This window comes from Capsella rubella, unplaced genomic scaffold (assembly GCF_000375325.1).
Source record: "Capsella rubella cultivar Monte Gargano unplaced genomic scaffold, Caprub1_0 scaffold_2, whole genome shotgun sequence".
In the NCBI taxonomy this organism is placed as follows: Eukaryota; Viridiplantae; Streptophyta; class Magnoliopsida; order Brassicales; family Brassicaceae; genus Capsella; species Capsella rubella.
Window position 1 is genome coordinate 8,513,806 of NW_006238922.1, and position 24,069 is coordinate 8,537,874.

The 24,069-nt window shown below is 34.2% G+C and overlaps 5 protein-coding genes and 1 long non-coding RNA gene across 13 annotated transcripts; 4 read left to right on the forward strand and 2 right to left on the reverse strand.

The window, feature by feature from the left end:
- Positions 1-1,012: 1,012 nt before the first annotated feature.
- Positions 1,013-3,370, forward strand: LOC17895805 (putative F-box protein At1g67390). Its single transcript, XM_006301010.2, has 4 exons — positions 1,013-1,550; positions 1,934-2,554; positions 2,647-2,820; positions 2,917-3,370. The coding sequence occupies exons 1-4, from the start codon at positions 1,047-1,049 to the stop codon at positions 3,214-3,216; spliced, it is 1,599 nt and encodes a 532-aa protein (XP_006301072.1). The 5' UTR covers positions 1,013-1,046; the 3' UTR covers positions 3,217-3,370.
- Positions 3,371-5,269: 1,899 nt separating this feature from the next.
- On the forward strand, positions 5,270-8,372 carry LOC17894386. 8 transcript variants are annotated; one of them, XR_002835099.1, is made up of 10 exons: positions 5,270-5,356; positions 5,600-5,883; positions 6,485-6,583; positions 6,663-6,770; positions 6,897-6,992; positions 7,093-7,165; positions 7,434-7,509; positions 7,655-7,776; positions 7,870-7,944; positions 8,026-8,372. It is a non-coding gene; the product is annotated as an uncharacterized LOC17894386 (long non-coding RNA). The 8 variants fall into 8 exon arrangements; XR_002835100.1 differs by having other exon boundaries at positions 5,600-5,703; positions 5,802-5,883; positions 6,663-6,992; XR_002835102.1 differs by having other exon boundaries at positions 6,663-6,992; positions 7,627-7,776.
- A 2,255-nt stretch (positions 8,373-10,627) lies between these two features.
- On the forward strand, positions 10,628-12,853 carry LOC17895972 (putative F-box protein At1g67390). The gene is made up of 4 exons (XM_023788204.1): positions 10,628-10,936; positions 11,394-12,017; positions 12,090-12,263; positions 12,390-12,853. Exons 1-4 carry the CDS (start codon positions 10,628-10,630, stop codon positions 12,723-12,725), a joined length of 1,443 nt encoding a protein of 480 aa, XP_023643972.1. The 3' UTR covers positions 12,726-12,853.
- A 1,486-nt stretch (positions 12,854-14,339) lies between these two features.
- Positions 14,340-16,700, forward strand: LOC17896164 (putative F-box protein At1g67390). The gene is made up of 4 exons (XM_006301928.2): positions 14,340-14,687; positions 15,279-15,899; positions 15,991-16,164; positions 16,283-16,700. The coding sequence occupies exons 1-4, from the start codon at positions 14,340-14,342 to the stop codon at positions 16,586-16,588; spliced, it is 1,449 nt and encodes a 482-aa protein (XP_006301990.1). The 3' UTR covers positions 16,589-16,700.
- Positions 16,701-16,716: 16 nt separating this feature from the next.
- Positions 16,717-19,776, reverse strand: LOC17895292 (ELMO domain-containing protein A). The gene is made up of 8 exons (XM_006302581.2): positions 19,519-19,776; positions 17,984-18,120; positions 17,707-17,891; positions 17,563-17,617; positions 17,366-17,486; positions 17,235-17,282; positions 17,040-17,134; positions 16,717-16,952 (listed from the first exon to the last, which is right to left on the reverse strand). Exons 1-8 carry the CDS (start codon positions 19,622-19,624, stop codon positions 16,854-16,856), a joined length of 846 nt encoding a protein of 281 aa, XP_006302643.1. The 5' UTR covers positions 19,625-19,776; the 3' UTR covers positions 16,717-16,853.
- Positions 19,777-20,015: 239 nt separating this feature from the next.
- LOC17895267 (probable arabinosyltransferase ARAD1) lies at positions 20,016-22,300 on the reverse strand. The gene is made up of 3 exons (XM_006302112.2): positions 21,712-22,300; positions 21,114-21,518; positions 20,016-20,737 (listed from the first exon to the last, which is right to left on the reverse strand). Exons 1-3 carry the CDS (start codon positions 22,186-22,188, stop codon positions 20,321-20,323), a joined length of 1,299 nt encoding a protein of 432 aa, XP_006302174.2. The 5' UTR covers positions 22,189-22,300; the 3' UTR covers positions 20,016-20,320.
- Between the last annotated feature and the right edge of the window lie 1,769 nt (positions 22,301-24,069).

Below are 24,069 nucleotides of genomic sequence, written 5' to 3' on the forward strand. Positions count from 1 at the left end.
AAATATAAAAAATATTTAAACTCGACAAAAATTTAAAATATTATTAATATTTTAACTCAAAATATTTCAAATATATTAATATTATAAATAAATATGAATGAACGGTTTTGAGTTTATATAAATATGATTATATGTTTCTTACGGGTTGTGTATATTAAAAAAGTTTTACGGGTTAAGTTAAAATATAAATTTTTATTTACAACAAATCATCCTGTGGTGTACTGCAAGTTTTTTTTTTTTTTTGTGAAGTGTATCGCGGACTGACCACATATATCTATGAGTCTACTTATTATACAAATTCATAAAATTATATAAAATTAAAATAATATAAAAACGTATAAAACTATAGTATATAAACCAACTATAAAAATAATAAATCAAGCAAATATATTAAATTATGGACCCGTGGTGTACCACGGGATAAATCCTAGTTGAGATTGAGATTGAATACAATTATATGAATCTCTAAAAGTAGTAAGTGATTTATATACAGCTCTTCTGTTTGATTATAGAAGATATTCTCCAAGTGATATCATATGAATCCAGCTCCATTGGATTTTCTCTGATGAATCAGATTTTTTTTTTTGTTAAAGCCCGGCCCTTGCGTTGTTTTGGGTTTACAATTTTAGAGTTTAGCCTAATTACATCTTAATCTAAGTTTAAATCACAATTAAAAAAACAATTATATTGCAATTAAAAGTTGTCTTAGTCTGACCTGTCTAATTTGTTTTTTTCTTTCCATATTCTCTAATATATTTCTTTTCTTTCCTTTTGAACAGAAAGCATATTTTGTTAATAATAAGGAATGTGTTATTTTTTTATTTTTTTATTTCTGTTTTATACAAATGTGATAGTTAATAAATTAATTAAAAAGATAAGATAAAAAAAAAAATCCCACTTCACATAGGGTTTAATTACCATAAAAATAAAACACCACCCAGATTTTTTTGGTTACATGTAATCCTCCTTATCTCTTGGTACATATGTCATAATTTTGACCAAACCTATCATCATCTAGCTCTCTTGGTGTAACTCGTAAGTAAAACATGAGTTACTCTCCTCTCTCAGTTCTCAGGTGTTTTCGGACTCGTCGCTCATCCAAACAGACCAAACCCATGAATAACGCATCATCACTCTCGTCGGATGCAAGAGACAAACAAATCCTCGACGGTACGGAGGAGGACCGGATCAGTCAACTCCCAGACGAATCACTCTCGTCGGATGCAAGAGACAAACAAATCCTCGACGGTACGGAGGAAGACCGGATCAGTCAACTCCCAGACGAATCACTCTCGTCGGATGCAAGAGACAAACAAATCCTCGACGGTACGAAGGAGGACCGGATCAGTGAACTCCCAGACGAATTGTTGGTCATGATCCTAAAGGATGTGGCCACAGAAGATGCTGTCAAGACAAGTGTGTTGTCTCAACGATGGAAGAACGTATGGAAAGATGTTCCGAACCTTGTCTTCGATATGGGAAAAGCTACCGTAACCAACATGGAACATCCGGTTCTTCGATCTGCTCGTGTTGCCAAAAAGATAGCACAGGTAATTTCACTCTATTGTTGTTTGGCTGTAGCTAGCTAGTACTGATGGAGTGATGGTTGGATTGATGATTACATGGTTTTAACAAATAACAATGATTTTTCAATCTTTTTTTTAGTACAAGCATATATTATAGATGCTTTATCATAAGATTTTAAGATTGAATGGAAAATCTAATAATACAAGATCTCTTGCCTGATTCAAATACAGTAGTTAACTACATGATATTATTGATACATTTCACTTTATTAAATTTAACAAGTGATGATATATAACTATAGCCTTTACATTCAAATGCTAATTGTATATGTGTATTGTCAACTTATATGGTTATATATGTGTATAGTTGTTTTATTAAAACCATTATAATCTTTGTTTTCTTGAAGGTTATAAGCAATCACAATGGTCGTCTGGAGGGGTGCATAATCAAACATGATTTCTACCAATGTCACAACGATGTGCTCGAGACTTGGATTCGACTACTTACTCTTCAGAAACATACCAAAGCTCTCTCACTTTCAAACCTTCGTGCTCGTCCTAGGGGACTCAATCTGCTCCAATTGTCCCCGAACACATTCTCGCATCCAATGCTCGAAGCACTCTTCCTATGCCACTACGAGTTAAAAACCGCACATGCCTTCAACCGATGTCATAACCTCATTATCCTCAAACTGGACCAAATCTCTGCAAAGTTTGATGTGTTAAACACAGTTATTGCATCGTGCCCCTCTCTCAAGGTGCTAGTGCTTCATGTCAAGTTATCCTACAGTAGGGATTTCTTGAAGATTCGTAACAAGAACCTTAGGCTCTTGCATTTGGCATGCTCTAATGTTTTTCGTTTTGAAGTCTTTGCACCTCTTCTGGAAATTTTCTCCTTTGACTACGATTTTGATGGGAATTGTAACTTCGTCATCCATGCCCCGAGGCTTTGGTTTATTCCAAATTATGGGTCTCTGAACATCGGGAGAAGAGAATCCATGATGTATAACATATCATGTAAAGCTGAGGTAAGTATCATCAACTGCATTATATATGTATATATAAATGATATTTATATATTATTTGACATGTGCTTATGTTTGTTTTATATGAATTGAAGGAGATAGACAATCTTGGGGATAAGTTCTTGGTGAGTAGAGATGCTAACTTTGTTCAGAATGTTAAATATTTGACGGTGGCTGTGGATGTAATGAATTGGGAACAAGTTGAGATGTTGCGAAGTGTTTTAGTCGCAAGGAATGAACTAACGGGATGGCTCTGTATAATATTCAAGGTACGAACATTTTATGTTTTTTTTCTCTACGTTTATCACTTTTGTCTGATTAGTTGGTACTAAATCTGAAACATGTTTATATATGTATATGATAAGAATGTTGCAAAGGAAGAAGGTGAATCTTCGAATGGTGGAACACAAGTGACAAAGTGGGAGGAAAAAGTGTTTCCTAGTGCTGATTTCAGCGTGGAAACTGTGTATATGGTTAATTTCAATGGTTCTAGGAAACAATTTGCATTAGCTTCGCGTTTCATAACGCAAGGGACCGTAAAGAACAAGATGATGTTCGAGACGTCTTCGGTTCCAGAAGAGATGAAGCCAGAAACAGAAGCGGCTGTTGCCAAACTAATGAAACTTCCAAAAGGTAACGAGGAGCTCGAAATTGGATACTATTGATGAAATTTGGTTTGATGCTAGTCATGTGTGACAAAATCATATCATTCTGATAAAAACATAAATAATGCTGTCTTCTTCACCCCTTCTCTAAAGTTACATTTTCTGTTGGTTATTTTTGAATGGTTTTAAGTTTAAGTGAAAAAACAAAATACAATTTTCTTTCAGTGGCTAGCTTTTATGTTGACTAAATTTGAATGCTTTTAAGTTTCAATAGAAAAAAATCAATCTTAGGGCTTTACATGCTTGATAATTGAGAAAGATACTGTTTTCAGTATCCTTTTTCTCTTGTATCGATCTGATCTATTTGAATTTTTCTGTATCTTGCTACGAATCTGATCTTAATTATTCGGTTTAAATTAATTTTAACCACAAAGATAAAAGAAAAGTAACATTAACTTTCTACTTGACACTATCCAAATTCCCAAACCTTATACTATCGAATTTTTTCTAACTAGTAAATTAGCCTAGCAAGAACAAACTAGTAAAGTCTGGTTTTGTCTAGTTTGACGACAGCTCACTGATCTGTATAAAAATCAAACTTTTGAAACAAGAGATCACATATTTAAATCTCTAAGGCAGAGCAACATTAGTCCATCATTAGTCCATCTGCTTAAATTCTTACTCCTCAGTGGGGTTCAAACAAATATGGTTATTGTTACTAGAGATCAATTTGGTTGCTAGTTTAGATTGCCAAGTTAACTATGATAAGTCCATGACCGTGTTATCAAAAGATGATTACTTGGGATTTTGATCTTAGAGAAGCATGTGATCATCACTATCTTGATCTTAGGGAAGCATCTAATCATCAAAGTATATATTCAGGTGTTGTCTGGCTACTGTTAGTAAGTTACTCACAATTGAACGTACCACATAAAGAAAGCTTAACGAATCTAATATAGTCTTCAGCAGTGTGGTTTTAGTTACAGGTCCATCAAGTCCTAAATTAAGTACCGAGCTAGTTGCTCTAACCAACGCGTGTTGTTCTATCATATGAGGAAGCATCATTTAGTAAATTATATGTTTTGTCCATTACGTTATAGAACCACACATATATCACTCATAAATATAATTCGTATGTCCCAAGTAAAACCTAATTAAACTCGAGCAACACAAAGAAAAAAAAAATAAAGGAAAAAACAAACTCGAGTAACACAGGTTAGAGTAAAACAATTGATCACTTTACGAAACCAAATTTATGATAAAACCAGATAAACCAGCTTAAACCGGTATCTCTCGAGGGTTATTTTGAAATTTAATTTGTAGTTAGGGGTACATTAAAAAAATTAAATCGTTGTTTTCGTCTTTTGATCATCATACAATTATGACGCGTACAGGTTGGAATTTAAATGTAAATTTGTAACGGTTCATTTTGTTTCGAGAGGGATTTATGACATTTTCAAAATTTGAATCCTCAATATAACGAAACAAAAGGTCGTGTGAAGCAAATCTCTCTCACTATCTCTCTCATTTCTCTGAAACCCTAGAATTCTCTTTTTCACAAATTGTCTATAGAAATTGAGTAGAAGGTTTCGAACGGTCGTGTGAAGCAAATCGGAAGCATAAGGTGCTTTTATCTTTCCGGCGATCAAACACTAGAAGGTGTTTGCTAAGGTTATCGATTCTAAGGTTAGTTACACGAGAAATCATACTCCCGGATTTAGGATTCCGATCATTTTGATTCTGAAGATTGATCTATTTACGAGTTTGATTTCTCTGTTACTTGATTCGATTATAAAACATTTAGGGTTCCTATCGTACAAATTGTGTTTCTGTGTTATTTGATTCGATTTTCACATTTAGGGTTTCATCGATTGATCAGATTATAAATTTTGTTTCTCTGTTTCTTGATTCAATTATTGAACATTTTGGGTTCCATCGATTGATCCGATTACGAATTTTGTTTCTTCGTTAATTGATTTAATTATTAAACATTTTGGGTTCCATCGATTGATTTGTTTACGAATTGTGTTTCTCTGTTACTTGATTCAATTATTATTGTTGTTATTTAATTTATCCCAATCGGTGATTTGTTTGGTTTGGTTTCGACAGGAAGATAAAAGGTATTTCGATTCATGATCTTCACCATGAACGTGGTGGTGGCTGGTAAATCAAAGATGGTTTCGTGCTCCTCTGTTTCTAGGTTAGATTTGTTCATCCATCACTCTGTTTCTGATCTGATTCTTCTGGTTACTTTCTTTTCCATGTTACAGTTCATATCGTTTAAGTCTTCGTTTCTTGAAGAAAGAGACATTTGTATGTAGTGGATACAATAAGTTTGATTTTCAATATTATTTTCAGGATTATCTGTGTATTTTTCGTAATTTCTTGTGTTTACAAGAATTTTTGATTAGCTGATAACGAAGCTTGTATAATTTTAATATAGGTTGGCGTGGAACTACATGGGAAGCTCATTGAGGAGAAGATGATTTGTCTAATAGAGTATGATACGAACTTGGTCAAGTTTGCTCTTGATGAAGAATTAAAGTGGTGAGTTTTCCTACAAATTAGATCCTTTGTTGAACTATATATGTGTTTGTTTTTTTCTTCTTTTGTGCTAATTATTTAGTTGCTTGATGGTGTATTAGTGTGTTATGGTTCTTCATAGTTACCAGTTTCAGAATCACAAATTAACCTTAAAGTACCACTAATTAAGGAAGCGACTCAGAGGTATGTTAATGTACGGATCTTAGTTTTTTCCAAATATATCGTCTTTAATCATTTTTCTGCTTCGTCTTTTGATTCTTATCTTTATACTTTGCATGTTCTGTCATGTTTCTTATGCTGCAGCCAATTCCATAGTCTAAAATTGTTGACAATCAGTTGAAGATTGTTGACACGTACATATACATTCATTCATTCATACATACATGCATTCATGCATTCATACATTCATGCATTCATACATTCATTCATTCATACATACATGTATTCATGCATTCATACATTCATACATGCATTCATACATTCATACATGCATTCATACATTCATACATGCATTCATACATTCATGCATTCATGCATTCATACATACATACATGGATACTTGTATTCTTGTTTTCTGTCACATTCATATTGGTTCTCACTTAGGAAAGCATAGTAAGGGTCATCTATGTATGGAAATACATGGATGAAGTGTGGTAATTATTCACTTTCCTTCTATTTCATTGACTTCTCACCTCACCCTTTATTGTGTAGGTGGCAGTAACAGCTTATCTATTAAATATGCAAGTTCTTGCTCACTTGCCTGAGGTTTTGTATTAATTTGCAGACACAAGTTATGGAATTGCAGATATAAAGACTTGAGCCTCTGCTATGAAGTGTCCTACTGCTTTCTACGAAACATTAGTTCTCGATTTTTTTCGAGAGGGTATGTACTGGTTCAGTAAGTTTTGTATGATTTTTATCTTAATTTAATCACAATGATGATTCATGGCTTTTGTTTGTAGCTTTACAAAAACATGAAAGAGCACAAGAATCCCAAGTTTCTTAGTGAAGGCTTGTTATGGATGGGTTCTGTTGTTGATGACTTTGGTGTCTCACTTTCAAAACTTGAGGTTTTAAAGATTTCTTCTACTTAGATATTCTAGGCCTCTCACTTCCCTGCTTTTCTTAACTGTAGTATCTAAGTTATTTTTATTTTGACAAAGAGCTTTCTCTGTCCATTTGGCATGATTTGATAGATTCTTGTAATGATCTTCTGCTCCAATCTAGTACAGCTGCCACTAGAATTGCTACAGTCAAAATGTTGGGTGCTTTACACAAGTTTGTTTGCTAAGGTTGCTAAGATCTTCTTTAAGCTGCATCTACTTTATCTAACTTGTGTTTGTCAGAAATCATATTAATAATCGAGTTGAGCTGATTTACTTGTGTTTGCAGATGTTAAAAGGGTTTCTTAAGCATGTACTACTAAGTGCACTTGACGCTGAATATGAGGAAAAACATGTATGAGGTATAGTATTTGTGTGAATGGTCATAATTTTCAGATTTCCTTTTCTCTTACTGTACTTATATTCTGTTCATTAGGGGACTTTAGCTTCAAAGAAACACTTAGAGAAGATACTAGTAGCAAGATTATGCCTATCTTTTGAAGGGCTTTGAAACTCCCAATTAGAAAGTGCTTTACAAATTGGAATCTTCATTGTTGTCTAAACCTACAATACTTTTTGAATTTTATAATAAGCTTTAAAACTGAAACTGAGTCTTTTCTACTTTTGTAGATGCGTTTGGATTCAATGTGAGCTGTAAACCAATTTCTGGAAGAGGTTATTAAACGTATCCAACCAACTGGAATTGGTATGAAGTAATATATTCTTCTACAATTCTCTATTGTTTAATTATTTATTTCAAGGTTGGTAGATAAAATGGCAATTAGTAATCTTAGGCATGTCCTTTTTTATTATGTTAATGCAGATTCCTTAAATTATAATTGCCTTAACAGATGGGAAAATGAGAGCAGAAGGACGTAAAGATCTTTTTCGTTGGATGAAAAAATAGCTGGGTGGAGTAAGCGACTTTGTGGATGTTATACATCTACTGAAACTTGCAAGCACATCAATGATGGTGAGTAACCTAAAATGCTCATCAGGTTCAAGCGATTATTACTTATGTTTGTAATGAGTTCATATATTTATGCTTCTATGAATCTTTTTCCAGGTTCAAATCAGTAGGTATGCGAGAAACATGTGAAGGATGAATTCTGAGAGCTTGAGAGTTAGTGGACTAGAAACGGTAGGTATCATGTAGAGCTAACTTGTTCTATTCCTCGCTACGAAGCCTAGAATCTAACTGGTCGTGTACATTTTTTCACAGATTGAAAAGAATATCAAAAGATATCCAAGGCCTACTACACTAGCTCAAATGGAAGAGTGAAGTAAGTTGTTCCTTGTACATCTTGTCTCTTCAACAACACTTTCAGAACAAGGTAAGTTGTTCCTTCCTCTTGTCTCTTTTTCACAAAGAGTGAATTAATTTTTCTCTTTATTTGCTCTCGTATTTGATAATTCTCTTTGCTTCATGCATATTTACTGGTCTTTGAGTTATACAGGTCGTAAACACAATCCGTAGTCCAGAAAAATGAAGGAAGAGTCAAGTGGTAAAATATATCGGTCTCTCGTATCAAAGTAAGAAGTTAGTTAACACAAACATAAAAAACACAAACTCACACGAACGTACTTGAAGCTAACAAACAAAAAACTTCACATGCCACAAAACACAACACAAAAACTCCACAAACTAAAAAACTTCATACGTGCCACGAAACACAAAAATTTCACTTGCCACAAAACACTACACAAAAACTCCACAAACTGAAAAAAACTTCATACATGCCACGAAACACATAAACTTCACACGAAAGCTAACAAACTGAAAACTTCATACATACGACGAAACACAAACACAAAAACTTCATACATACAACGAAACACAAACACAAAAACTTCACTTGCCACAAAGCACAACACAAAAACTCCACAAACTGAACAAACTTCATACATGCCACGAAACACAGAAACTTCACACAAAAGCTAACAAACTGAAAACTTCATACATACAACGAAACACAATTACAAAACTTCATACATATATACAACGGAAAACAAACATAAAAACTTCACTTGCCACAAAGCACAACACAAAAACTCCACAAACTGAAAAATCTTCATACATGCCACGAAACATCAACAAAAAAATCGACTAAAACAAACCAACCCCTACAAGTTCACACAATCACCAGAAAAAAGAGTTCTCAATTTTCATGGATACTTTTCTTTCCATGACAAATACTTTTATGGATACGAAGTCAAATACTTTCTTTCTAATTTACTCGAATTTAATGCCTATCTATTTATAACGTCAAGAACAATTCATATCATTTATGCATTATTTTTTAATGCTATATATTGGTTCATTTTTTATCATCAATTTTTGTTATATATACTTCAAAATATTTCAATTCTAATATGCAACCAATGTATCAAGAACAATTTAAAACACATTTTTCTCCTTCTAAATGCCATACAAATTTGCACATTATTATCTTCTTTTTCTCGATGTGGTTCAGTGAGTGTAACATTGTTTTGTACTTTCGCTTTTGGTTATTTTTGTTGATTAAAACAGACGTTAGTTTGTAAATTTCTTTATGTAAAAATCATTTTCTTTGGATATAGGATTTCATCAGTTGACGTTGTTGTTGTTGATCTGATGTGATATTTTATTCAAAAACAAAAGTTTCTAGACAAAGAGGTTCATATATAGATATTATTAGAATCCAAAATATTCTATAATTCTATTCGTCCAGCAAGAAAATATTCTAGAAACCAGTGAGTGAATCTTTTTATAATGCACAGTGCTCTTAGTGCATCCCGATGATCGAGTCGCGATGCATAAACGTAATTCTTCATTCTCTTCCTCAGTCTCTTTAGTCTTTCTTCAGACTCGGAAAATTGAATGCTTCCATTAAACCAATTACGGCAGCGATGGTGTCAAGTTAGACCAGATACGTTTCTATGCTCTCTTACGGTGAAAGCACATATACACATGTTAGGCTTTTCTTGATTCTCCAACCAGGCGTGCTACTACAACTCGCAACATCTTGATAAATATTATGAGCATGAAAAATATGTGTTGTATAATTAAACTTATTAGAAAATGACATTTTTTATTTATTTATGTGAACTTAATAATTTGAAACTTACAGAAACTTATTATTATTATCTGGTATTAAACAGTAACTTAGTTTTATATGATAAAGTCCACAGTCACTTTTTTGACAACTCAATCCACATAATAATATAGTTAGAAAGCTTCGAAACTTGTTACAATAGAGAATAATGATATAAAGAAATGATTAGTTTATTTCTAATTAATTTGTTGATTGGTTTATATTATATATATATATATATATGTTAATATTAAATTACTAATATATGATCGTACTAAAATATCTAGTGAAATGGAAAAATATCTTAAAAGATAAAAATAGACAATAAATATTAAGGCAAATAATGGTTTCTTTTTTTTTTCTTTTTTTTGGGTGAATTTATATAAATAACAAATATTGGCTATCAAACAAAAAATTAAAGAAAAGTTATTTTTGTAATTAAATAGTTGATATCTATATATAATTTATTTTCTTTTACTTTGAATAGTAAACATATATATTTTACCTTGTATGTCATAAGCAATACAATAATTACTAATTTGTTTCCATGTTTATTAAGTGTCATAGTCAAAACAAAATAATTTATTTTCTTAATAAAAAAACACTATAATTAGGGTATTCCGACCAAACATCACCAAGATATATTTGTTGTCTCTATATAAATCTTTCCAATCTCTTCATAAATCAAACAAGATAAAAAAATATATAACCTCTCCACCTCTCTTTTTCGTATACACACACAAGTCAAAAATGAGTCTTTTCCCTCTCTCACTGCTCGAGTCCTCTCAAGTACTTCCTCATCCACCCAAACCCATGAATGCATCACTATCGTCGGATGCAAGAGGCAAACGGATCCATATCGATGCCGACCAGATCAACAATCTCCCAGACGATGTGTTGGTCAAGATCCTATCCACTCTGACCACAGAAGATGCCATCAAGACTGGTGTGCTGAGTAAACGTTGGAAGAGTCTATGGAAGCAAGTACCTTACATCCACTTGGATATGCTTGTTGATTTGACCAAGGATGAACCTCTGGATGAGGAAGCTGTTACAAAGGTTTTTCTCTAATCTTTTAGTACGCTCTCTTTATAAGAGTTCTTAATCTACCTGGAAATGTTTTGTTTTTCACAATCTATCTCGTTGTTCTTTAAACTAGAACTCATAGATGATGGTTGAATTTATTGATTGCGTTACATATTGCGTTACACGGACCAATTTGAAATCAAATACACCACAGTTCATATATGTTTGATCTCTCTGGTTATGTGCTTATATGGTTTATCTTAAGTTCTCACAATAATAACGAAATTGTTGCTTTGATTTATTTTCAAAATCCATATATTTGAAAGTGTAAATGCATTATTGATAGTTAATGAAAATCTTTCAGTTTATTGAATTTAACAGTTGATAAACCCATAGTTAGCAGAAGTTATGACTAAATAATTGGTTTTTATTGACAACTAACATTGTACGTATTTAAGTCACTAATGTAGCTTTTTTTTTTTCCTTGAAGGTTATAAACAATCACGATGGTCATCTAGAGGCCTGCTCAATCAATCATTACGCCCAGCTGTGTAAAGACCCTAACAATGTGCTCAAAACATGGATTCAGTTACTTGTTCAGGAGAAAGAAACAAAAGCTCTCTCACTTTCAAACTGCCATGGTGACAGTACGAGAAGCAATCAGCTTCTGTTGTCCCAAGACATGTTCTCCCATCCAAAACTCGAGATACTGTTCCTATATCGATACGATTTCAAAACTGCCGAAGCCTTCAACAACTGCCACAATCTCAAGATTCTCAAACTTGAGACAATCGATGCCGAGGTTGATGTGTTCAACCAAGTTCTTGCATCGTGCCCTTCTCTCAAGGTCCTGGTGCTAGATGATGTCATGTGGCTCAACAGAAATGCTTGCTTGAAGATTGACAACAAGAAGCTTAAGCTCTTGCATGTGTCTTCCAACTATGTTGATTGCATTGAGGTGTCTGCTCCTCGTCTACGTATTTTCTCGAGTTACTGTCTTCGTCTTGGTGTTGAGTCTACCGTCGCCACCAACTCCCCAAAATTTTTGCTCAATAATGGTGAAATAGACTTCAAGAGATTCAACATGCACTACAACATTTCAAATCAAGCTAAGGTATACGTACAAGAAAATTTATTATATTTTAGTTAAAAGTTGTTTGACATGTTAATGTTTTGTATATTAAAGGAGAAAGAAAGCATTGGGCATGAGTTCGTGGTGAGTAGAGCTGCTAACTATTTGAAGCGGATTAGAACTTTGGTGGTGTTCGTGGATGTAACGAATTCGAAAGAAGTTGAGCTGCTAAGACAGCTACTAAGTGCATGGGATCGAACACTGATAGAGCTCCATATATTATTTCTGGTACGTTACGCTATAATTTCTAGTTACATAGTTTTGATCCATTTTCTAATGATGATCACTTTTGTGTAATTAGTGTCTATTAGTTCCGACACAATCTTATGTTTATGTTCTTGTCTATATGTATAGGGTGACTATCTTTCCAAGGAAGAAGGTGAATCTTCCACACAGAATAAGATGTGGGAGGAGGGCAAAGTGTTTCCAAATGCTGAGTTCCGAGTGGAATCTGTGTGGTTGTATAATTTCTGCCCATGGAATAAAGCTCAATTTGCATTAGCTTCGCGTTTCATAACGCAAGGAACCGTAACCAAGAAGATGAGCATCATGACGTCTTTGGTTCCAGCAAACAAGAAGTTAGGTACAGAAGCAGTTCCTGCAGCGGATATGTTAGATAAGGAAGCCGCAGTCGCCAAACTGATGAAACTACCAAAGGGTAACGAGAGTCTTCTTATTAGAAGCTTTTGATGAAATTTGGTTCGAATATAGTTGGATTAATTAATATCTCTCTAATTAATAAGTCCTGTGTGACAAAATCTGTTATGATTTTCTTTTAAAACTTTCTTATGATTCTCTTAAAACTTTCTTATGATTTTCTTAAAACTTTCTTATGATTTTCTTGTCCCTTTCTAATCTTTATTTGGATATAATTATATATATATATATAATTATATATATATATATATATATATATATTTCTTTAAATCTATATTATTCAAGAGATATGAATCCAGCTAAGCAAAACAACAATGGCAAAAACAATATAAAGGAAATCTTGTTTGGAGAATTATTATAAAGGGTTGTCTGTTTAATAAATAAATAAGAAACAAAAAAAAAACTTATAGTCCAGCCCATGTATTTATTGGGTTTAGCATAATTAATTAAACCAAGTAAAAATCATATTAACAAAATAAATATATTTTAATTTGCAATTTAAAAAATTGGTTTAATCTGACATGTATACTTCTTTTTTTTTTTTGCCATATTTTTTGTACACATATTTCTTGCTTTGGTTTGATCAAAAAGCATATTTTATTCCATAATAAAGAAAGCTTGGTGAGCCCTATCCTGTAATTAGGTTTCAGGGGTGTCTCAATGGTAATACACGTACGTACAGACGGGAGAGTTGAACCGTAGACAAACAAAAAAGAGATAGAAGAAGATCATCTAAGTAAAGAAGAAGTTCCTTAAGGTTTTGCTTTATCTTCTTTTGTTTTTCTTATTGTTCTTCTCTTAGCTTTTTTTTTTTTTTGTTAAAATCTTCTCTTAGCTTTTTTGTTTTTTTTTGTTTTTGACATTGTAGTGAAATATATTACGTTTGTGAGAGAACTTTCCCACACACAAATTAATTGTATTCTTGCACGGCGGCGAACTCGTTGTTATATATGTTCTATAATTTGTTATTTATTCATGAATTGAGAATCTGAGATTGAGTTGAGACTGAATTGGTGTCACTATATCACAACAGTACTGTATGTGTAAGACCTGACTATTCATATTAATGATATTAATTTACAAATTACAAGTTAGCTAAGAAAAAAAAGAATCCAGCTCCATTGGACTTTCTGACGAATAAGAAATTTTTTTTTTGTTACTGCCCGGTTTAGATTAGCCTAATTACGTCTTAAACCAAGTAAAAATCAAAAATAACTATATATTTTTTATATGTAAAATTTGGGTTTTAGTCTCACGTGTATAATTTGTTTTTTTTTCCATATTATACACACACACACACATATATATATATATATATATATATATATATATATATATATATATTTCTGAATTAGAAAGCAGATATATTTTGTTACATAATAAGGTATGTATCCACTGTAGATTTATTTCTGTTTTTATAAAAATGTCATAGTCATTAAATACAAAAATTAAATTAAAAAAAAAACCACTTAAAATAGCATTTCATATTACAAATAAAAATTACCACTTGGATATTTGCCTTACTCGCCTAGATATTTTCCTTACGTTGTAATCCTTCTCATCTCTTCTTAATACATATGGCTTAATTTTAACCAAACCTATCATCATCTCTCTTAGTGACTAGCTGCTCTAACCTCCAAGTAAAACATGAGTTGCTCTCCTCTCTCAGTTCTCAGGTGTTTCCGGTCTCGTCGCTCATCCAAACAGACCAAACCCAAGAACAACGCATCATCACTCTCGTCGGATGCAAGAGACAAACAAATCCTCGACCATACGGGGGAGGACCGGATCAGTGAACTCCCAAACGAATTGTTGGTCATGATCCTAAAGGATGTGGCCACAGAAGATGTCGTCAAGACAAGTGTGTTGTCTCAACGATGGAAGAACGTATGGAAAGATGTTCCGAACCTTGTCTTCGATATGGAAAAAGCTACCGTAACCAACATGGAACATCCTGTTGTTCAATCTGATCGTCTTGCCAAAATGATAACAAAGGTAATTTAACTTCACTCCATTTTCTCAGTATTTGTTGTTTGCCCATAGCTAGCTAGTACTAATGGTTGAATTGATGATTACATTTTCATTCGTAGAGAAATTCGTGTGTATGTAGGTATTTATACAATATCAAAACCTTAGATAACTAGAGGCAAACGACAATTTCAGATAAATCCATGGAAAAGAAGACAAAACATATATATACTCTATGATTTTTTTTTTTTTTTTTTTTTTTTTTTTTTATTTATATAAGCCTTTTGATTTGTAAATACCACAAGAAAGTTCTTATTACAAAAGTTCAAACATGTTTATATCTTTGGGTTATGGGTATATGAGGGTTTATCTTTAATTTCGCAACGGGTTTTCACGCTTTATCATAAGATTAATATTAAGATTTAATGAAAATCTAATTATGCAATCTCTTGCCTGATTCGAATACAGTAGTTAACTACATGATATTATTGATACATTCCACTTTATTAAATTTAACAAGTGATGATATATAACTGTACGTAGCCTTTACATTCAAATCTTAATTGTATATGTGTATAGTTGTTTTATTAAAACCACTAAAATCTTGTTTTCTTGAAGGTTATAAACAATCACAATGGTCATCTGGCGAGCTGCATAATCAAACATGATTTCTACCAATGTCACACCGATGTGCTCGAGACTTGGATTCGATTACTTACTCTTCAGAAACATACCAAAGCTCTCTCACTTTCAAACCTTCGTGCTCGTCCTAGGGGATTCCATCTGCTCCAATTGCCTCAAAACACATTCTCGCACCCAATGCTCGAAGCACTCTTCCTATGCCACTACGAGTTAAAAACCGCACATGCCTTCAACCGATGTCATAACCTCATCATCCTCAAACTGGACCAAATCTCTACTAAGGTTGATGTGCTGAACACAGTTATTGCATCGTGCCCCTCTCTCAAGGTGCTAGTGCTTCATGTCATGTGGTCTAACGGAAGGGCTTGCTTGAAGATTCATAACAAGAACCTAAAGCTCTTGCAGGTGGCTTGTTCTAAGGTTGATCGTTTTGAAGTGTCTGCACCTCGTCTGGAAATTCTCTCCATTGACTACGTTTTTGATGGGCAATGTGACTTCGTCATCCATGCCCCTAGGCTTTTGTTTATTCCAAAGTTTGGGTCTCTGAACATGGGGAGAAGACAATCCATGATGTATAATATATTATGCAAAGCTCAGGTAAGTATCATCAACTGCATTATATATGTATGGAAATGATATTTATATTTTCTATGACATGTGTTTATGTTTGTTTTTTTATGAATTGAAGGAGACAGAACATATTGGGGATAAGTTCTTGGTGAGTAGAGATGCTAACTTTTTTCAGAATGGTAAAATTTTGATGGTGGCCGTGGATGTAATGAATTGGAAACATGTTGAGATGTTGCGAAATGTTTTAGTCAAATGGAATGGAGTAATGGAAGTTCTCTATATAGCATTTAAGGTACGAACATTTTCATGCTTCAGTTTCAGATAGATTTGATGTCTTTTTTTTCTACGTTTATCACTTATGTCTGATTTAGTAGGTATCAAATCTGAAACATGTTTTTGCATGTTTATAGGGTACTAATTTTCCCAAGGAAGAAGGTGAATCTTCATTTGGTGGAACACAAGACAAAAATTGGGAGGAGAAAGTGTTTCCCAATGCTGATTTCCGCGTGGAATCTGTGATGGTGTTTTATTTCACGGGTTCGAAGAAACAGTTTGCATTAGCTTCGCGTTTTATTACGCAAGGGACTGTAACGCGCAAGATGACGTTCCAGATGTCTTCGGTTCCTGAAGAGATGAAGCCAGAAACAGAAGCGGCTGTCGAAAAACTAATGAAACTTCCAAAAGGTAACGCGGAGCTCGAAATTGGATACTATTGATCAAATTTGGTTCAAATCTATTCCTATGTGACAACATATTCTTATCTTCTGATAAAAACATAAATCATGTTGTCTTCTTCTCCCTATCTAAAGTCACATTTTCTATTGGATAATTTTCTTGCAATGGCTTTTATGTTGAACTTGCTTTCTCATTTTGCCTCTGGATATTGTTGTTATAATAAAACTTCACCTTTGTTGGGTTTCTTTATGTGGAGATTGTCTAAAGCTAAAGTAACAACAAAAGTATATATATAGATTTGATAAACTAAGACAGTAGAGAGAAAGAAGGCATATCCTCGATCCTGAAAACATCATCCATCATCAGCTCTCTCTCCAACTGACTCTTTGTACACCTTAGCACATCCTACACCAATACCATCCATTCTCATTGTCATCACCACATCACAAGTAATACATTTTATATATTATACAGAAACATTGATCAACTCACGTTGAATTCCATATAGGTGGCGTTCTTGTCCAGCCATTGCTTGTCCATTACAGCAAAGGCCACACAGTAAAGCAAATCAAAGGCCCATTCGTTTTCTGGATTTTCAAAAAACTTTGAAGTCAAGAAAATCAAGAAACCAGAGCTGTGGTCGATCATAACCAGATGTATAGATAATGGTATGCTTTCATAGTTTACCTGATAGCATTTGTAAGAACACCAACCGTATAAAACTCCTAGGCTTTGCTGCAAGTATAAAAACCAGTTTTGCTTCACAAACTAAGGTGGTAAGGCATTAAAGGGTGAGTGAGTGAGTGAGTGACACTCACATGCTTCTAGGTCGAGCATTTGCATGATCATAAAGGTAATGTTGACACCAGCTACAGCGAATGGATATTCCCAAGCGGCTCGTTTGCCGCCTTGTTTCTTTAACAGACGCTGATATGAAGTCTACACCAATGGAAAATTACATTAAAGAAGGTTATGGATTTCTCAAAGTAGAAAGTGACGTGGGATTCAAGTTTACCGAGAATGTCTTGGCAAAGAATAGAAGATTCTCCAGTGATATGAATCCAGCTCCTCTGATAGCAACGGTTGCAAGAAAACCAAATTAAGCACTATTTGACACGTTCTATAATTCTATTAGTCGAGCAAGAGAACGAGGGTTAACCTGAAGTCAGTGGATGGATCTTTTCCTTGCCATCCCATATTTTTCCATTGGTCTGAGATCAAAGCTTGAAGCTTTTCACCAGGATACGTAGCTGACCACAGTGCTCTCAGTGCATCCTGATGGTCTGGTCGCGATGCATCAAAGTAATTCTTCATTCTCTTCCTCAATCTCTTTAGTCTTTCTTCCTATGAAAAAATAAAAAACAATCAGACTCAGAAGATTGAATGCTTCCATTCAACCTTATTACTGCAGCTATTGTTTTTTCAGTTTTGTTTACCTGCAATGGTGTCAAGTTAGAACAGATACGTTCATACGCTCTCTTACGGTTGAAGCACACACATGTAAGGCTTTTCTTGATTCTCCAACTAGGCGTGCTACTACAACTCGCATCATCTGCATCTGCATTGATCAGCCCTGTATAACCAAACAAGAACACCTGAGGATTTAAAACCTGAGAAGAACACAAAAGCTAGCACCTATGAGAGACTACATTAAACTGCTCTGTTGTTCACTATTAAGCTTTCCTAGACACACTTAGTTCAAGAATTGCATAAAAGCATCTCCTATCTTAGCACTTATTATATAACTAAAAGTAGCTAGCTTCCATTGGAATTAAAGATTGAAAACACACTTGGTCAAGTCATAAGGGAAAGGAGGGCACCACGCACATGAACTTGGCTGCTAGTCACATTCATTGTCTCAATCCGGTTTTTTTTTGGTTGGTTTTGAATCAGATTTTTCGGTTTATAAATATCAGGTATAGAATGGTTAAACTGGTTTGGACACTTCCTACATATGGTGACAAGTTAGCCAATAATAGATATAACTATGTGAACCCCATTGCCACATAAAGACAATGTGATTACTATTTGAAGTGAGAGTACCACTTGCCTCTCTACTCCAGTTTATAAACTTGTTTGTATAGGATAACAAATTCCAATACAACTGTCAAAAAAACTTGCTCATGAAGCTGATCTAGACATATAGGGGACCAAACACAAAACTCAATTCCAACAATTAAAATCAAACATAGTGTAAACTTTTTCTACAAACAAACAAACAAACAAACATATAGATCTACAAAACTGAAAGTTTTTTGTATGAGTCACGTGGCAGACCGACTGAATCATTCACGGATCTCTCAGACCCGTTCCGATTAAACTAAACCGGTGCAATCCTATCAAACCACCGATACGAATTATTATTTCACAAACTCATAAAGGACCCACGATGGACTTGACCCCAAAATCTTAGATTATGATTCAGACACAAAATGAAACCAATGCTCCTTGTAACCCAGACACCTAATAATTATGCCAAAAAACATCACATCTAGCCAAAATAATACAGTAATAGATAGGTTTCTTCTTTAATCATCATCACACACGTTAGTGAGTTTTGCTGGTCAAATACACTGTTAGATAGCGGCCTTACTCTGCTACATACACAGTAACCAACCAGTTAGCACATTTTATGGATCACTTAAGCACAGTTTTGCAACATTTTAAATTTGGATATTGAAAATTGAGGCAACATAGTGATGATTAAATAAATGAAGAGAACAGTCTTTTGCATTTCTTTATCTTGGTAACTCAAATTTTTTTAATTTGCATTTGGATGGATCTAATATTACATTATGAAAGTATAATAAGGATTACGGAAAGATAAAAAAACAAAGATCAAATATGGACAGTTTAAAATTTTTTACGATTCTGATTGATTCGGCGTTACCACTTTTATAGGAAATATAGTTTCCAACAATAATATCAAAACAGAGTAACACGGTGACAGAGAGAGAGAGAGAGAGCGTACCGGCGGAGGAGGCAGAGGCGTCGTCGGAGTGGGCGTCGCAGCCGCGGACGGAGGAAGGAGGCGAGAGATGACGTGTCCCGACGCATGAGATTCTGACAACTCGCATCTCCGGTTTGAGAATGAGAGTCTTCCGGCTTTGTTTTGTCGGAGAGAACGTGCTTGTTACTCTCTTATACAACTAGTCAGCTTCGGCGACTTCGACTTATTTATACACAGTTCGTGTCAGTATATCTAGCTAAATGACGCATATACCCCTTCACTCTATACGTTTCAGAGACTTTACTTTTTCTCATGGACCATTTTTTGGTATGGCCTATTACACTTGCCCATTCATAAATAAAATAGTTCAAAGGATTTATATGGTTGGTCGGTTCCAACATTATGGTGTCTGCGTATCTCTCTGATGGGTTAAGAACACTTATAACATTCAGATGATATATGCCTTAGAAGTTAGAACCCATAAAAAGGAAACAAAACAGAAGCTGGAACACGAAGAAGATAGAGGAGCAGCTTTTATCATCTTATTTTCATTACAAGTTTACAACAATAGGAACTCTCATCTCAAACCTTACAAGATATAAAGTGTCTGAATCAGTGAACTATAAAGAGAAATCAAAACAGATAAAGCGGAAACCTTAGATGCAACTACCTCAGGTTATTTATAAAAAAATGATGTTTTAGAGAATATATGCCTATCAATGGATCGTGAAAAGAACAATGTAACAAAAGAATCAACTAATGTACAGTATTGAAGGGAAGAAGAATGAAAAGACTTAACCTTCAGAAAAAATTTGGTCATTCTTCAAAGCCACCAATCAGGGACTTTCAACCTCCGGTTTCTATGTACAGCGAGCTTGACATTAGGGATCTTGTGTTTCACCTGTCTCCACAACATATTTACTGCATCTTCTCTCTTGGGTGGGTACTGGAACTCGAAGTGATGAGATACGTTCTTCAGGCGTTTCCACATTTCCAGCCATTTATCCTTGGGAAACTGGCGGAGGTTGTTGAGGATGTAACCCGGTTCAAGCGACTCTTTTATAGAGAAAAAGACTGAGAATTCTGAGTAATCTATTTCATCTTCAAAGGGCAGCTCGATTTTGTCGCTTATGATGACCGGAATGCAGTGACTGACAATGGCATCAAATAGGCGGCATGAAGATGGAGTATCTCCAGCTGGATGCAGACAGAATTTCGATGATCTCATCCCTTCCGTAGACTGGTGACAAAACAAAACACAAGGAGAAGAATCACTATCATTGTGATAGGTGCATCATCAGATATCTTCTTCTATTCTGCTCTAAATCAGCTCACAAAATGAAGAGCACAAACAAACTGACACAAGTACCAAAGATAGGAACCTTAGTTTGTTTAAGAGAACTCATGATTTCTCCCATGCCTAAGAGGTCCCCAAAAGACTCAAACGCCTAAACACATGAAACAGTATCCTAAATATACTCATGCTTAATGAAACCCAATCACATGGTCTTGGACTGAGAACGCTGTGTTACCACATTTTCTTAAGATTTCAACTATGTGGACTCTCTAATCCTTGCCTAGTCTAACATATTAATATGGGAGGGATAGTTGCTTACCACTTTGATGTTTTGTGTAGTTGCCACACTTTTCTCATAGTGAACATCAGAGTTATTAGCTAATAACTTCTCCAACCTCAGACGGATTTTACCTTCGTCTTTCCTAGCTGTATTCCCACGGAAGTAAAGAAGCGTGGTACGAGCTTCAAAAGGGTCCGTCATACCATCATCATCACCATCCTCTGTCAAGGTCTCAACAACATGTACATACGGAGAAACAACATCTTTACTGAGACGTGCCATATCTTTCGGATAACGCCCAAAATCCACAACAATGAGAATCGACGCATTCACTTGCTGCCTTAGAAATCTGAAAGCATTAGGATGTGTCATCGGGATCACATGATCTTTGCCTCCTGAACGTTTCCAATACTCTGAATTCTCAAGAAACTCCATTAACTCTACCTAACACAACAAGAAACAAAGCCTGTAAACACATCGAACTCATGAATCCAATTCATGACCACTGACCAGTACAATCGACTCAAGGGCAATTCAAAAAAGATTCAAACTTTGCAAAAAGTCAACGAATCTGAGCTGACCCATCACCCAAAACTAAATCAGAACATCAACAAATCACCGGAATTTCAAAAATTACCTGTAATTTCCGATCAAATTCAGTATCAGGATCCGTCATGTTCTTCCCATGAGTGTTAAAGCTCAACGAAGAGAAGAACGGAACATAGAAAGCATCCGCCAAATCCGGATCAAAAACCCTAATTGCTTCATCGTCACCACCATCACCACCTCTCTGAAGAAGCGAAGCCATAAGCCAATACTCAACGCTGTGCTGTCTCTTAATCCCAGAAGTCTGAGGCCAAGAAGGCAGATTCTTCCCAGTGAGTGGCTCAACATCTGAGCTGCGTGGATCCATCATCGCTACATTGAACTTCCGAGGGAGATCGTACATGAAGACACGGAGAGGTCGTCCGTTGGAGCTACAAGGAGAAGCTTCACGGGGCTGTGATTGGAGGAGGTAAAAGTAAGGTCTTGGATCGACGGTGCCCATGTAGATTGAAAAAGAAGCAACGAGGAAGATGAAGAAGACGATTGTGCATATTGTTTTGCCGTACATTTCTTCTTCTGGTGAGAGAGAGGGAGAGAGAGAGATAGAGAAGGAGAAGGAGAAGAATGTGAGATTTGGATCCAACGGTCTCTGTTTTGTGTTTGTTGTTTGTTGCTTTGATGCTTCTTCCAACGAGTTTTGATTGAAACGAAACGTGTTGAGTGATTGACAAACAAACAAAGTGATTCGATTCATTCACTCAGAAAAACAAATCTACTAGTCCCTCCTATTTTTTACCTTTCAACTCAACATAATTAGTATGGAAAAATATAATATGTTAATTGTTAAAATTCTACAAAATATGATTTTATTTTTAGCCCAATTTATTCAAATTGTTTTTTGATGTTGTGAATTTTGTCGTTTTGGATTTAAAATCTAAAATTTGGTATTTAGAAAAAAAAAATTGTAGAATAGACGATAAAATAAATTACAAATAATATAGATAAATTCACTTATACAAATAATATATATGAATTTAAACTTTTGATTAATGACTTTAACTATAGTATTTAACATCGTGTAAAAATATTGAAATGAAAATGATGTATATTCATTTCTTACTTTTAAAAAAGTAGTAATGTTTCTTAATCCTTTGTCATAAATGGTCATTAAATGAAGATTTTAGACCTTAATATTTGTTTATATGTTGGATCCTTGCATCCACAATGTTTTGACACATATCACATATGGTGTCTTATGCAATGACGTGCAATCTCCTTATTCTTATTGATTTTTAGTAACAAGTTTGAGAATCCTTAACCAAGCTATTTGTGTATAAAACGTGTAACCTCCTTATTCCAATACCAAAAATATTTGGAATTTTTGTTTTCGATCATTGTACTTTCTTTTGATATTTGGTTTAAATTATCTTCGAACTATTCTTTCTTTTTGGCCCATCCTTGGATTCAAATCCAACAAGCTATTATGTACTTTACATCAACAATATACTGTATTGGTGTATTAAGAAAGTAAAGACTTATTTTGGTGAAATATGAATGTAGATTTTGAAGATTTTGCCAATATGTTTGTTAATGGGCCTTTTTTACTCTAAACAGAAAACTATTTTCGGACCGGCTATGGCCTTTTTTCTTGATTGATTTACGTTCTTTGTTCTCGATCTTCTCTCCCAACTATATCATCATCATTACAACAAATAGCAATGGTGAGTGAATACAACATTTCGACCAAAATGTCGGAGAAAACAATCACGCATGATAACCAAACCAAACACAAAGGTGCATTAACAATTTGACATACGATCTCACGGCGAGTTGTGTGGGAGACACTTATGAGAAGCTTAAGTTGCTATAGCTTGGATCAAGATGATTAACCAATTCTAAACTCCACTCTAATCTCTCATACAAACCCGGTGGCACGTAATTAACGTGTGGGAGCTTATCATAATATTACTATGCTTTTATTTAACACATATTAGTTTTGGTCTCACGTCACTTTAACGTATGTCTAAACTCTAAAATGCTTTTTTTGCGTGTTTATACTAAACTCTAAACTCTTAACATCCCAAACTAAAAAATAAAACATAAGACATTTGTATCAAACCTTTTAATTGATCATGTTATTTTATTTGTCCATTGCTCTGATTCTACATGATCACACAATCTACACAACAATGTCACTTTTGATATCTATTCTTTTTTGACGATAATGTCACTTTTGATATTGACATCTGTCCATACACATGCAAATTAATTCTAATATTTATATGATCTCACCTTTTTTAATAGTCTAAGATATTCGAATTCAATGATTTTTCAAACTTCTAATCTGTATAAAGTCAAAAACAAAAAGAATCAAACTTTACAAATCTCTATGAACTTAATTAAATTTACACTTTGATCCTGACATATTTTCAATAAATAAGATTAGATT

Excerpts from the sequence above, each read along its gene's own strand:
- LOC17895805 (XM_006301010.2), top strand. The coding sequence starts at position 1,047 with ATGAGTTACTCTCCTCTCTCAGTTCTCAGGTGTTTTCGGACTCGTCGC. Across the intron at positions 2,555-2,646 it reads ACATATCATGTAAAGCTGAG|GAGATAGACAATCTTGGGGA; the intron begins GTAAGTATCATC and ends TATGAATTGAAG. Across the intron at positions 2,821-2,916 it reads GGCTCTGTATAATATTCAAG|AATGTTGCAAAGGAAGAAGG; the intron begins GTACGAACATTT and ends GTATATGATAAG.
- LOC17895972 (XM_023788204.1), top strand. The coding sequence starts at position 10,628 with ATGAGTCTTTTCCCTCTCTCACTGCTCGAGTCCTCTCAAGTACTTCCT. Across the intron at positions 10,937-11,393 it reads ATGAGGAAGCTGTTACAAAG|GTTATAAACAATCACGATGG; the intron begins GTTTTTCTCTAA and ends TTTTCCTTGAAG. Across the intron at positions 12,018-12,089 it reads ACATTTCAAATCAAGCTAAG|GAGAAAGAAAGCATTGGGCA; the intron begins GTATACGTACAA and ends TGTATATTAAAG.
- LOC17896164 (XM_006301928.2), top strand. The coding sequence starts at position 14,340 with ATGAGTTGCTCTCCTCTCTCAGTTCTCAGGTGTTTCCGGTCTCGTCGC. Across the intron at positions 14,688-15,278 it reads TTGCCAAAATGATAACAAAG|GTTATAAACAATCACAATGG; the intron begins GTAATTTAACTT and ends GTTTTCTTGAAG. Across the intron at positions 16,165-16,282 it reads TTCTCTATATAGCATTTAAG|GGTACTAATTTTCCCAAGGA; the intron begins GTACGAACATTT and ends GCATGTTTATAG.
- LOC17895292 (XM_006302581.2), bottom strand. The coding sequence starts at position 19,624 with ATGCGAGTTGTCAGAATCTCATGCGTCGGGACACGTCATCTCTCGCCT. Across the intron at positions 18,121-19,518 it reads CGCCTCTGCCTCCTCCGCCG|GGCTGATCAATGCAGATGCA; the intron begins GTACGCTCTCTC and ends TTGGTTATACAG. Across the intron at positions 17,487-17,562 it reads TCTTTGCCAAGACATTCTCG|ACTTCATATCAGCGTCTGTT; the intron begins GTAAACTTGAAT and ends CCATTGGTGTAG.
- LOC17895267 (XM_006302112.2), bottom strand. The coding sequence starts at position 22,188 with ATGTACGGCAAAACAATATGCACAATCGTCTTCTTCATCTTCCTCGTT. Across the intron at positions 21,519-21,711 it reads AATTTGATCGGAAATTACAG|GTAGAGTTAATGGAGTTTCT; the intron begins GTAATTTTTGAA and ends TTGTTGTGTTAG. Across the intron at positions 20,738-21,113 it reads CTACACAAAACATCAAAGTG|TCTACGGAAGGGATGAGATC; the intron begins GTAAGCAACTAT and ends TTTTGTCACCAG.